A 12,823-nucleotide genomic window follows, 5' to 3' on the forward strand; every position below is an offset into this window, starting at 1 on the left:
TTCTTTCTGTTTTATACACCACACAGAGAGTATCAAACCAGAATTTCTGAATTGGCAGAACCTTCATCTGACTTTGTTTCAGGAAACTATGGTGCAATGGTACAAAGCCCATTTCTGGTGATTGCGTGTTAAAGCAAAAACAATCAGTGGTTTGAATGGTGGAGGAAGAACATGTATTTACAACCGCATAAAGTGGCTATTTTTGTCTCCAGTTCGACTTGCACCTCCTGGAAAGCTGTTTATTGCATTTGCACCCTAGTGCAACATCAGCTTGGATGGTGCTCTAAGAGGCAGCACAGCAGGAGCGGAGATGCCGGGAGAATATGCCCCTGGGAACTTCGCTGTGCTCTGAAAGAGCCAGTTCTCTCTCAAAATGGCTCTATTACTGACTAAATGACTTGTGTATTAGCCCAAACACCATCGGTTCTACATCATTGGATCAGCACTATCTCGCCAACATGGTACATCCAGAGCTATATTTGCAGGAAATCATGAGGAAAGCACTTAATGAGGCTGTTGCCACTAAATTGGCAACCGCGGGAGGCATTGTTGAATCCAGCTCCGATCTACTGCTCGTAACACCTGCGGGGACCCAAAGGGTAGGGTGTGTACGAAGAGAAATCTTGACATTTAACGGCCTCTATGGCAGTATGCGAGAAGGGCAACACAAGCTTTATTGCACAAAGGTTAGCCAGCCTCAACTTGTTGATCTTCTGACACCGTAAAATAATACTTTGGGAACGACGTTAAGCCACACGGCTGTCGTCTGTCGTCCTACGAGCAAACTATCTGTACCATGGTACAAACTGAGGTCTGTGAAACGTGGAAAACAAAATAAGGAAAGGTAAACCAAATCTGATTATAAATAACAAATACAAAAATCCAAGAGACATCAAATTATATACTGATTTTTAATTATTATACTAAATATATTTTAGCCATTAAATGTGTTATGTTTTTACACTTATTTTGAGAATAAAATATCTCACAATAAATTAAATTTTCCTATATTTAATATGTAGAAAGACATTTAATTGTCCAAAAGTGGACTAGATGATACAAGAAAAAAAGCTTTTATCGAGATGGATTAAGCGCTAATTTCCAAATAATAGATGTATTTTGTCTAGTCTTGAATAGATAAAAACATGTTTTTGTCTTTTGTTTTTGTACTTGTTAACTTAAATCTTTGACACTATTAATTTTGATTATTATTTTTTTAACGGTGCATGGACCTGTAACACACCTGTCAGCCCACCATCACAACATACACACCTGCTTAAATCCACCAGATGCTGATAGTGAACATGACTCGCCAATTCAGTGGGGAAATTAGAGGGAAAGAGACGAGCATTGCAGTAGAGGTAAGAGAGGGAAAGGATGTATTTCTCAATGACCTTCGCTTCACAGACTCAGATGTATTAGTGTACCGTCTTTCTTCAGGCACACAGAGAAAGCAATTCGCTAGTGTCAAACAAGAACATTAGTACCTCTACTCGGAGCCAAAGAGAAGGCGACAGGCCACCTGCCTAACAATATAACAGTTATATTGCCCAGAGCTTCCCAATGAAAATAATCTGTCCTCCTGCTATAAATGTCTTCTTGATATGGTTCCACAGACGCAATACAATTCAAGGCAACGCAATCATGACGGACTATAGGTCTTATATTCGGGAGTATTTCTTAATCAGACCATAATACCGAGGATTCTGATGAAAACCTTCGGACAAGGCGTCTCTTGTGGCTGACTCAGCTGCCCCGCTCCGTCCGTGGCCAGCGCTCGCAATTATAAAAGCATGTTACCATCAACATAGACAAACTGCTTTGGCCTGTGGAAACTAATAACACGGCGAGGCCAAGAACAACATCGCAGAAAACACTTGTCAGCTGTCAGTCAATTTACACCGCAGAAAAAATTCATGCGGTAACAAGCGGCGGCTAGCAAGAAATCAGCGTGGACATCATTAGGTTGTACAGCTGGCCCCAAAGACAAACCTGTCCACACCTGGGTGGGGGACATTCCTCACAGAAATAAAACGGCCTCTCTTTTCTCAACATACCCCGTTGAACTACCCAACTTCTTGCGTTTGACATTCATTAACCCGAACTACAATAACAGGTTTTCTTTTTCCCGGGGCTAGGTCCAGCTGTAATGACCCAGTGTTGAGTTGGCTGTACAGACACACACACACACACACCCACACAAAAAAAAGCGAAGGAGAAGCAGAAAGAAGAAAAAAAAAACAGGGCAGTAAACCAAATGTGCCTGCTGATGTTCTCAGCCGGAGCCATTAACCCTAATTGAGTTGCTGACATTAAAAATCTTTTTTTTATTGAAGCCTCATTATTAAAACAGAATCTCAGCCAAGAATCTTTCCCCAACAAGTGCACGTCTTATTGTAAGTATTGCAGATATTACCGCCTCCGTTTCTCTCAGAGCCTAAAAGAAGCTTTTTCATACGGATGACTTTTACAGAACTAATTCATGACAGTGCACTTAGAAGGAGCTTCTCATCAGTGAAAGGGAATTACTTTGCCCACCTATACAGTAATGAAAACATCTGAACCCATCTCCTTCAGACTTCCACCACCACGCCGTGACTCATATTGCGAGACACAGTGTGTGGTTTTAATTTTGTTTAAGAGATGAATAGGCACATTTTTATTCCCTAACAGCAATTATCATCAGCATCGACGGCTGTATAGCATCCCTCTATCCATTAGAGTTTGTAATTACACTCTCGAGTGATTCATTGTGGGCAACAATCAAATGAATTTTGCTATTCTAACTCAATTATTGGATCTCCTCTGTAGCTTGAACAACAGTCTTCCATTCAGTTCTGCGAGGCCACTTTTGACAGAGGAAGACGTTTTTTGCCTCAAGGGCAGAGTTTCTGCCATGAAATGCAGAAAAAGGGTGAACTGGCGGTTAAGGGGGTGAAAAAAACCTACAAGATAAAACTGTCCGCACAATAACCCACTGTTAGCATCTTGGTTTCCTGTGCAAAGCACATATCAGGGGGGGGGCATGACAAGTAAACCCTTCGGCTTATAAAAGTATGTTCAGCTGACCTGCTGTGAATTCGCATGTACTCGTTTGACATGCCTATGGGGACAAAGTACATGCTTGAGTCACGCTGCAAAGCAAAGTGTGACCTTACATATGTACTCATGAGGTTGGAAATAGACAATAAATGACATGCTTTGCTTCATACACAAGACTGATAATATATCTGACATGTGTCGCTGTGGATTCTAATTATTTAGGAGAAGACATATGGCTGTATATCTCAAATATACAGCTCCGAGCTCACGCCGGGTAAGAAACCTTAAAATAAATTGGAATAAAATTGGAAAAAGAAGGAACATACGGCAACAAAATGAAAGGGTCTGTGGTTTCTTAGAGCTAGAAAAGAGACACGCTTCCATTTCTGTGGGCCATTACAGAGCGGAATGGCTCTCATTTGTCCCACCTTGACACTTGAGAGGATCTCTTATTACGAGAGAGAGAGGGGCAGGCAGAGGTGAGTGAGGGGGGGTCCTCCACAGGGGTCTGTGGCTCGACTCAGATAATGCTTTGTAACATCAATAGTCCAGGGTAAGAAGAATGTCACACCAAATTATGGAAGAAAAATGTCTAATGCTGGGTAGAAATACGGATTTCCTTTCAGTTTCTTGAAATATTAAAAATCTCATGTGAACCAAAAACGCCAACTGCAGTTTTTTTTTTTTTATCTTGCATGAATAAAATGATTCTCTGATATCTGATAAGCAATCGCTATCCAGTGGACATCCTGCTTGGAAGGAAGATGAATAAAGACTGAAATAATCTGTAGAATTACCCAGAAGGCTTCTTGAAAAAAAGCTCAGGAACAGTAACTCATTTATTTTTGACGATGTCACAATAAGGCCTTGTCAGAGAAGATGCTCCCACGAGCAAGAATGCTTCCAGACCAAAGTCCTGCGTCCGAATCACGGGACCGGATCCAAAGAATATAGATAATGAAACAAAAACAAAAATCGAAGTGACCTTCTGAACTGGACATGGGGGAGCGGGGGGGAAAGACAAACTCGTCCAAATCGAAAAAGCATAAACACGGCTTGGGATATAATGGCGCTCCCCACTGGGTAATGAGCTGTGTGGGTGAGTTGCATGTTGCATTGCAAATGGATGAGAGCAGGAGAATATGAGGAGTTGAAGCTGAGGTCAACTTGAGGTGTTAGCTATTTGGCCGCTGATCAAAACTAGATTTACAATGAAGAAGAAAAGAAAAAAAACATATAATGATTCAAGGCAGATTTTAACTGAAAATCAATTTTTAAATACACTTCATCTGCTCTTTTGTGATGTCCTTAATCAAGATCTGATTCAAAACACAAACAAAGTAGCCGTCTTGAACAGCAATGGAACACAAATGGCGATTAGTAAAGGTCAGTGACACCGTTCCCCCGATAGATTGAACTTAGCGAGACTCGGGAAATGGCGAGCCTTAGCTCCAGGGTAATTATGGCTATAACTGCAATGGGAGTTATTCAATTAAGCACCCCATCCATCCCTCCACACCGTCCTCCCTCCTGTCTTTCCTCCGTCATCCCCGCAGCCTGTTAAAGGGGCAAGAGGGCAGTCTGTCCTAGCAGGGGGGTTGCGTTGACCCGGTCATCCGGCTAGGCAGGCAGACACTTGGGCCATAAGCAGAGTGGATGTAAGTGGCCTCTGAGAAAATGTCTTGTCATTGTTGAGTAAGAAGCGCCAAGCGGTCAGGACTGACCTTATCCTTGAGACAGGTTATTTCTGGTTGTTAACAGGAAAGGGGGTGGGGGGGGATGACACACATAGCAGTTCAATGATTTGTGTTCCGACAGATAAGAAGTGTTGCCGAATATGGAACAAGAATGTTGACCAGACACAAGTTTGTTTAGCCATTTGCTACGATCAGCAAGATAATTTTGTTTCCTCCTAATGACCATTTTTCCCTCCCCGGCTGTGTAGGAGTGTGTATTTTGTAGCAGACAAGGATTCCTGAATAGGATGTGCTGTGTGGGCGGTTTGCCAGGCAATCCATCTCCTCCACGGTGCGGGGATAGAGAGTTCTGAATGCTTAGAATTATAGGACCCGATCCAAATGTTGATGGTCAGCCAAGTCTTGTCAACACTCACGATGCAAGGTGACATCTACTGGCCCTGCAATCTAAACTGAATTCTAGGCTGTTCCCTCGATTCAGCATCAGGATTCTGAATTACACGTTTTGTTTTCTAATATCTTAAATGAAAGCACGTTAAGCAAGATACATCTTAAGTGATTTATTTCAATAAACCAAACGTGATTCTTCCTTTTTGATAGAGATGACCGAGGGATGACTGTGATCTCATCTCAACCAAGGTCGACCCCGGCCAATGAAACCAATTTAAAGAAGCGATTTAAAGCGAAGTGCAAACAAAGAAAGAGTCAGTGAGTGGCTCCAATTCAATCAGGACGCAACAGGGCGCCGCCCCATCAATCACTGTCTGCTTGCTGCCACCACCAAATCACACCGAGCCGAGTGCTGGAGAAACATCAGCAAATCGAAAGCCTGCTGAGGAGAAGCTCCGCTTCCAAACTCTGGAGGAGTAAACTTCACAAACTTCACCTCGAGTAGAGACATGCTTGCTTGTGTAAATAGAGACCCCCACTTTCTTAACCCCGTGTCTTTGTAAGCGCAGGGGCGTTAGGGCAACAAACAGGCAATGACGGACGTAGGGCAACATCCATCAAAATCATGATCGCCTTTGAAGGTTGGACCAGTGAACGCAACACGTCTGACAAGTCTTGACGCGCTTAATTAGAGAGTCCTCAACTCCCTCATCAATCCAGCTCCAGTTTCTCCTCTATTTCTGATGGAAGTCTCCTTTAAAATTGGATGTATGCACCTTTCGATAGAAGTTTTTTAGAGCGCTCTTGTCTAATTCTGCCTCTCCACTCCCTCCATCCTCAAGACGTTGAAGGGGGACGGGCCTCCTACAGGGAGGTGGAATGACTCTCCTCCTGGTCGTGATCGGGCGGAGCATGAATCAAAGTGGTGACAGAGCAGCGGGGAGGGTGGCAGATGCCACAGCCAGAAAGCTTTTCAATCAGACTGCCCTTCCAAGTCGCGGCCAAGGTGAACCACTTCATTGGTGAATGGGAAAAAAAAAAGAAAGGCCCTCAACCCCGTGGTCCTTCACGCAGACACATTGTGCCGCACGCTCTCTGGCACGCCGTCGCCCGAGTATTCTCGCTCATTAGCCAGAGAGTAACCTTTTGTGTTAAAAAGAGATGATGAAGAAGGAAGACAGGGTTGAGATTGAAGGTTAACAGCTTTCTGATGCAACATTTCTATATGCCGTCTTCCTGCCCCTCTGGTTAATTGACCAGGTTAACACTTATCATTTATCAGCGCCGTGGCGTTCATTGGCTTCGAATGGCTCACCTGCCACATTAGGCTGTGGCGTTTTGTGATCTGCAAATGGGATAATGCATTGTAAATATAATTTTTTTAGATTGAGAGTGCTCATCTGTTTCCTCAGGCTGGGGAAACAAGATTTGCAATAATTGCTAAAAAAGCAGCGACAACACACTGTATGCTAAAAAAAAAAAAAATTCAATGTTTTTTTTATGAGCCAGGTGTGCAATTCCAGCTCCAGCCTCCTTTATTTTTGCTTTGCCTATTCCAGTGTCTCTTTGAAACACCATTGATCTTTTGCTCACATGCCCTTTAAAGAGAAGGACGTGTTGACATCAGAAAGAAATATATCCTAAGAGGTACTTAGTATCTCTAGGACTCTAGGTAATTCCAACGCTTTGTCCACTCAGATGCCGGGGTAACCACCTTTCACATTTTGACAGCTTTTAATGCCTGATACAGGCGGCGGGGAAGGGAAAAAGATTCCTACTGCTTTCCTGACTTATTTATGTCTCTCCATGACAACTGCTGATAAAGGGTGCTTATGTCCATCTCCTGAAGGGCACAGAGAAGCACAACGCAAGGTGAAAGTTTTCGTGAACGACATTGAGTTGGATAAAGAGAGTGGAAGGCGGGTGTTAAGGAGTTAGTAAAGATTTCCTCAAAACAGTTGGCTTTGTTTGCTTGGCACGGTATCCAAACGAGTGGTGTTAGCAGGACTAAGGATCAGAAGGACGAGCCAACTATAGATCCGAGGGTGACAGCTTGTCCAAAGGCTTCTGTTTGTTATCTGAATCCTTGTGTGTTTAGGAAAAGGCAGAATGTCTGCCCGACGCAGAATGTTTGCCTTCACAGCAGGAAGAGGTACTCAGGCTCAGCGGGACTTCCAAGAACAAGGGAAAAGGGAGGATGACAAAAGAGTGGACCACAATTAAAGCAAGGGGGAAATGCTTTGAGTTACAGGTACGGGTTTGGAGGAGGGTTCTGTAACCATTGATGCATGGTCGAGCAGGAGGCCTTTGCCGACTTTCCCCCTCAGTTTCTCACACAAAGGGCTGCTTGAGGAGGCATTCCGTACATATCTCAGCTGCCCTGCCACCATCCTGCTGTACATCTGGAAGGGAATTTAAATGTCAGAAGTAATAGCAGTTTTTCTGCCGCTCTCAAAAGAGTGGGAAATGTTTTGTATGGTGGCGAAAAACATATCTTAGGCGAAGATATATTTTTTCACTATGATTTCTCAGTGGGGCATTAAGGGAAAGAGTTTCAAACTCATTCTTTATTTGTTTTCTCTAGATTATTAAGTACTTGTTTTTCCAAACGCTCAATGGGACACAGGATGGCAGTAGAAATACACAATACAAGTTAAGTGTGGCAAAGATTCAAAAGAATCATGGATCCAGATAGTCATCCACAACCACACTGAAATTGAATTATCTGTTTTACTTTTCACAATATTTGATTAATATTCCTTATTCTGTTTTGGCCTAAAAACATCCATGTTGAAGGTAAATATATACATGTATATATATTTTTAATCTCTATCTACTACTTAACGTTTATTCATTTTTACTCAATGTTTTCTTTTAATAACAGTTTTAATCAATCAATTATTCTTAATGATTTAATGTCATAATAGTTGAAAAGAATTCTCAGCAGATATAAAAATAATTCTAGCATTTCAACATGTCGCACAAAAGTCCCCTTTGATGTTTCTCTTCCAAAACTTTTTTTTTTCAAATTAGGATTCAAATCAACGGAAACCACCATTTTCTCTTCACATGGCAGAGCCGTCACAGCCAGACGAGCCTGACACGGCTTATCTGATCGCAGAGAAACAGACAATAATACACGGTAAAGCAAAAGCATATCCGTTTACTTCAGGTTTGCGCTTGAACCCGGCACTGCTCATTCCACTGAATCACCGAGCAAATTGACTTCAAATATTTGCCTTGATGCGGGCAGCGCCTTCACCTCCAACTACATCACCTGTGAGCGAGGCAAGGGTGCCCCCCCCCCCCCTGAACCCCCCTTACCCTCCTCAAACTATACTCTGTGAAAGTCTACAATGGTGCGTGAAAGGTAAACACGCTCTGCATTCAAAATCACAGGGCTCACTTAAGTCGCCTTATCTCTGTGATGAAGTGTTTTCCTCCCTTCGTACTCAGGATACAGGCCTCTGCACTTCCCCAAACAAACCTGTCAAGGGTAGCGAACACGTGCAACAACACCAGCGTGGCCAGACTCCACTCAAGTCAAGGCTGTTTTTCTTTTCAAGAGAGCTACTTTGAGTGCTTCTTGTTTGGTTAGCTGATAACGGCCATGTTGGGTGGGGGGGGGGCATGTGGTGCATGTGTGTTCCATTTGCAAACTAATTAGATTGCAAAAAGGCAGTGCAACGAAGCATGCGTTGTAGCCGCGACGACCTCCTCCCACTCTGCCAGTCCATCAGATAAGGGAGCCATTCTAGCCCTCATCGGTTTGCATTATGTAAGGGCGAATTTGGTTAGCGCGGCTCGAACAGTGAGCTTTATAGCCGCAACACAAGCGACCGATAAGGGTTGCCCTGGTAACGAAAGCACTTCTGCCCACGATTGAATTTCTCGTGACCAAAACTTGGGGTGAAGATACACAAGGTGGAACTTAAATGGGATTGGACTTCATTAATGAAGGGGCATCAAACGCACAAGAATCAAAGGATGAAAAAGAGTTTAACACCTTTTTTTTCTTTATAAATAGAAATACCAAGAAAGAGCAGTGGGTAGTATCATTTTGGGGAGGATCATCCTGCTAAGTACAAATGGCTTCGATTGTTCCTCGCCATTAGGCAGGCAGTGCAATACCCTTTTAAACCACAAGGCTATTGTTTTTAGTTCTTGCCTGAGAAACCACAAATCCACCAAACACAGGCTACAAATATTATTATTATTATTATCCTTGACAGACAGTTTCATGAACCATTTAGGTTTTTAGATCATTTTCAACCTCAAAGTGGCAGATGGTTGATTTCATAGAACCCCCCCCACACACACCTTTCTTGTGTCGTTGTGTTTCAAAAGACAGGAAATTCATTCTTCTCTAATTTGATTAGCACAGGCATTGTAAGACCCCCCCTCCCCTTACTCTGCCATCTTTCTACTGCAGAATCATGGACATCTTTAGGGGTCCCTGTGGTGCTGAAATCTGACCCACAAAGGGAAACAACGTCCGGCGTCCGAAAGGCCATAAATCGTCAGTGGCAATAAAATAAAAGTTTAAAGTGACACCGAAATAAGGGATTATGAATTCCTGCGAGGCAGGATCCCGGGACCCTTTTCAGAGGGAGACAAAAGGGAGAGTGGGTCCAGGTTCTGGGTGGAGTGAAGATACAGTAACAGGATCCGGCAAAGCCCTGTACTCTCCGGAGCCCTGCAGCGTAAACAAACAGCTGAGACAGAGGCACCGACACACGCACACCCAACCACACACCCCCACACACACACACACAGACACACACACACAGACACACACACAGAGACACTGACAAGGCAATCAGAGAGGCGGTCTGCCCAGGCAAGGTCTTACCTCGGGGGCCACCACACCGACACGGACTCATCACATTACTGTCCGTCTCCTATTTCATCGGCTTAAACCATCTATCTGACAACAGGTTAGCCGCTCAGCCTATTGTTGGTGCCGCGGCTCAAGGCTTACAAGTCAAATGAGGATCAGAGGGCAACCGTCACACAGAGACGGTTCCACTCCAGTCAAAACAAGCTGGAACATATTTTTAATTTATTGATGAAAAAAAAAGATATTGTTCAACTTTTATTTTTTTTTAAATGATCAGTGATAATTGCTTAGTAGGCAAAAATGGAATAAGATGACAGAAGGGTGAGCATATTCAACTCTGATGTGGTTCCAGCCAGTTATTTTGGCCACAAGATGGCGCAGGTTCCCGTGCAATAGCCATTAAAAGACCAGGCAGACACAGGCGGGAGAGAGTGAACCCTGAATTCAAGTCAGGTTAGAAGACTATTGCATTAACAGGTGTTAAATTGTTGGTGAAAAAAAAAGAAAAAAAGAAGCATTCATTCATTTCAGATGTAGCCATTAGAAGCATGAGCAGGACTTACTTGCACTCTCTGTCTTCCAGGTCGAAATGGGGGTTGAAGTTTATGAGGATTCTCTGGTGTGGCTCGGGCGCTGTTATCACCCACACACACCTCTGGGACGGGGTGTAGGACATGGGGTATCCTGGCGAAGTGAGGTAGTTGGCGGATGATATTCTGATGTTACCTCCACATTTGTCTGTGAAGAAAAACATAACGGAGGCTTAAAACTAAATTAAAAAAACCCTTCATTTCCAGAATTCAACATGACACTTTTAAAAACAGGTTTATTTAAATTCAACACTTTTGTTATTACCATCATTGGCAGTTATTTAGCCAAATAGTTGATCTCTCTTTTTTAAAGGATTCAAATACACAAACTATTAAATTAACATTTTAATATTAGTATTAGACAGGAATTAACACACAGTTAAACAAACTAGCTAGAAGATTAAACTTAGAATTGTTTCTTCAGAAAACTAACTTTCATTGTAGCCACAAAGTACGACAGCATCTCTCTCTCTGTTTGTCTATCTCTCTATCTATCCATCTATCTCTCTATCTATCTGTCTATCTCTCTATCTTTCCATCTACCCGTCTTTCTATCTATCGTTCATAAGTCGATAAAGGCAAAACATCTTAAATGAAAAAAAACAAAAACACATCAACAACTATTTGGATTTTTCAATATTAAAGGTTTGATATTTACGGGTGATATTTATGACACATTTTCAGGAACATTTGTGAGCAAAACTCGCTGTTATTATTATAACAATAACTCTATAAACACCACTTTAAAAACAGTTATGCTTGTTATAAAACCGAAAAAAGGGAAGGAACATAATGAACAACAGCACTTTAGAGACATAAATATGATTATGATCGTTATGTTTAACGGCAAAATCACGATAATTATAAGTAACGGAAGCGATATAGAGTTTTGAAAACAATGATTTCAACTTTTAACTTGTTCTACAACTTTCTTGTTCTGGCTGCGGTACTTTCCTCAAGCGAAAGATGTTTGCCTAAGATCGGGGTGGTGATCTGAGGATCTTAATCTTTTAGGAAAATATCGGGATTAGTGTCCTCGCAGGGTACATACAGGGATTATTTCAGCACATATCAGATGTCACACTTACCGTTTTTGAAAGCCTTGGCCACCAAGAGGATTCCCATGAACAGGAAGAAAACTAATCCACAATGCATCCTTGTTGTAGATCCCCCAAAATAAAATGAAGGCAATAGAAAAAAAAAAAGAAATTCAACAACTGCAGGTTTGGTGATTTTAAGTCGCTTTGGAAAAGGCAGGTTTAAGTGGCCGGCATCCTGTCGCTCAGCACCGGTTTCCAAGCTCCTCAGCCGGCTGCGCTCCTCTCTCGTGCGCCGGTGGTAGCATGTCCTCCTCTCCAACCAAAAGCAAGAAAAAAGCGACCCCAATGTGTGGTCTTAAGTCCAGTGACTGAAGCCAGAAGCGAGAGGTAATCCTGGGAGGGACAGAGAGAGATGGACTGGATGAGAGAAAAGTTGGACTTTTTGTCAGATGCGCACCTTATGGTATCAGACCCTCAACCTGAAGTGAAGAGATGAATATGTTTCTTATATATGACTGAAACTCCACACTGAGTCACGGCAACAGTCCGTGAATAAGTGACATGACTCCCTCTCTCTCTCTCTCTCTCTCTTTCTTTCCCTTTCTCTCTCCTCCTCTCAGCCCCCCCACCCCTCCCATCTCTCGTCTTATAAAAACGAGCAAGACATTAATGGAAGACGTTGTCTGAAAGCAGGACTCCCTCCAGGAATATCCCCTAAAACGCACCGACAGACCAGAAAAAATAAATGTATTTAACCTTTATTTAGTAGTGAAATAATATTTTTCCTCAGGAACTATTTATTTTTTACTTTGAATTTTCTTCATTTTCAATCTAAAAATTTGCATTTTTGTTTTATATATTTGAATAAAATAAACATTTTCTCTCCAAAAATAACAGCGGATGCGGTTTCATTATTTTAGACGTTATTCAAATTTGAACAATGATTTTAAGAGAAACGGAGGGGTTTCCTCAGGATGTCCCTTTCCGCGTCTATATGTGACACACTGAACTACATAAAGTCACACCATTTTTATTTTATTTTTCCTTTTGAATTCTGTTTTCAGAATCACTTATGATCCATTAAGTCTTTTTGTCTGCCCAGAAATCCTTTTGATGAACATGTTTTTATCTGTCCAGATGTGCACATAGTAAAATAGTGCCCCGACATCGTGGCACCATTAAACTGACACCGGATTTTAGAGGAAAATCAATTGAAAGCATAAA

The 12,823-nt window shown here is 42.3% G+C and overlaps 1 protein-coding gene across 4 annotated transcripts in view; it reads right to left on the reverse strand.

Moving 5' to 3' along the window:
- The window catches only part of nrp1a (neuropilin 1a), a 59,409-nt gene extending 47,347 nt beyond the window's left edge, over positions 1-12,062 (reverse strand). For all 4 annotated transcript variants that reach the window (XM_087788814.1, XM_087788813.1, XM_087788812.1 and 1 more), the window contains exons 1-2: positions 11,648-12,062; positions 10,533-10,707 (exon numbers count right to left, since the gene is read on the reverse strand). In XM_087788814.1, the coding sequence (XP_087644940.1) occupies positions 10,533-10,707; positions 11,648-11,714 (242 nt within the window). In that variant the 5' untranslated portion in view covers positions 11,715-12,062. The remainder of the gene's footprint in view (positions 1-10,532; positions 10,708-11,647) is intronic.
- Between the last annotated feature and the right edge of the window lie 761 nt (positions 12,063-12,823).

The sequence above is a fragment of the Callionymus lyra genome, chromosome 4 (genome assembly GCF_982586985.1).
Source record: "Callionymus lyra chromosome 4, fCalLyr1.hap1.1, whole genome shotgun sequence".
Classification (NCBI taxonomy): Eukaryota; Metazoa; Chordata; class Actinopteri; order Syngnathiformes; family Callionymidae; genus Callionymus; species Callionymus lyra.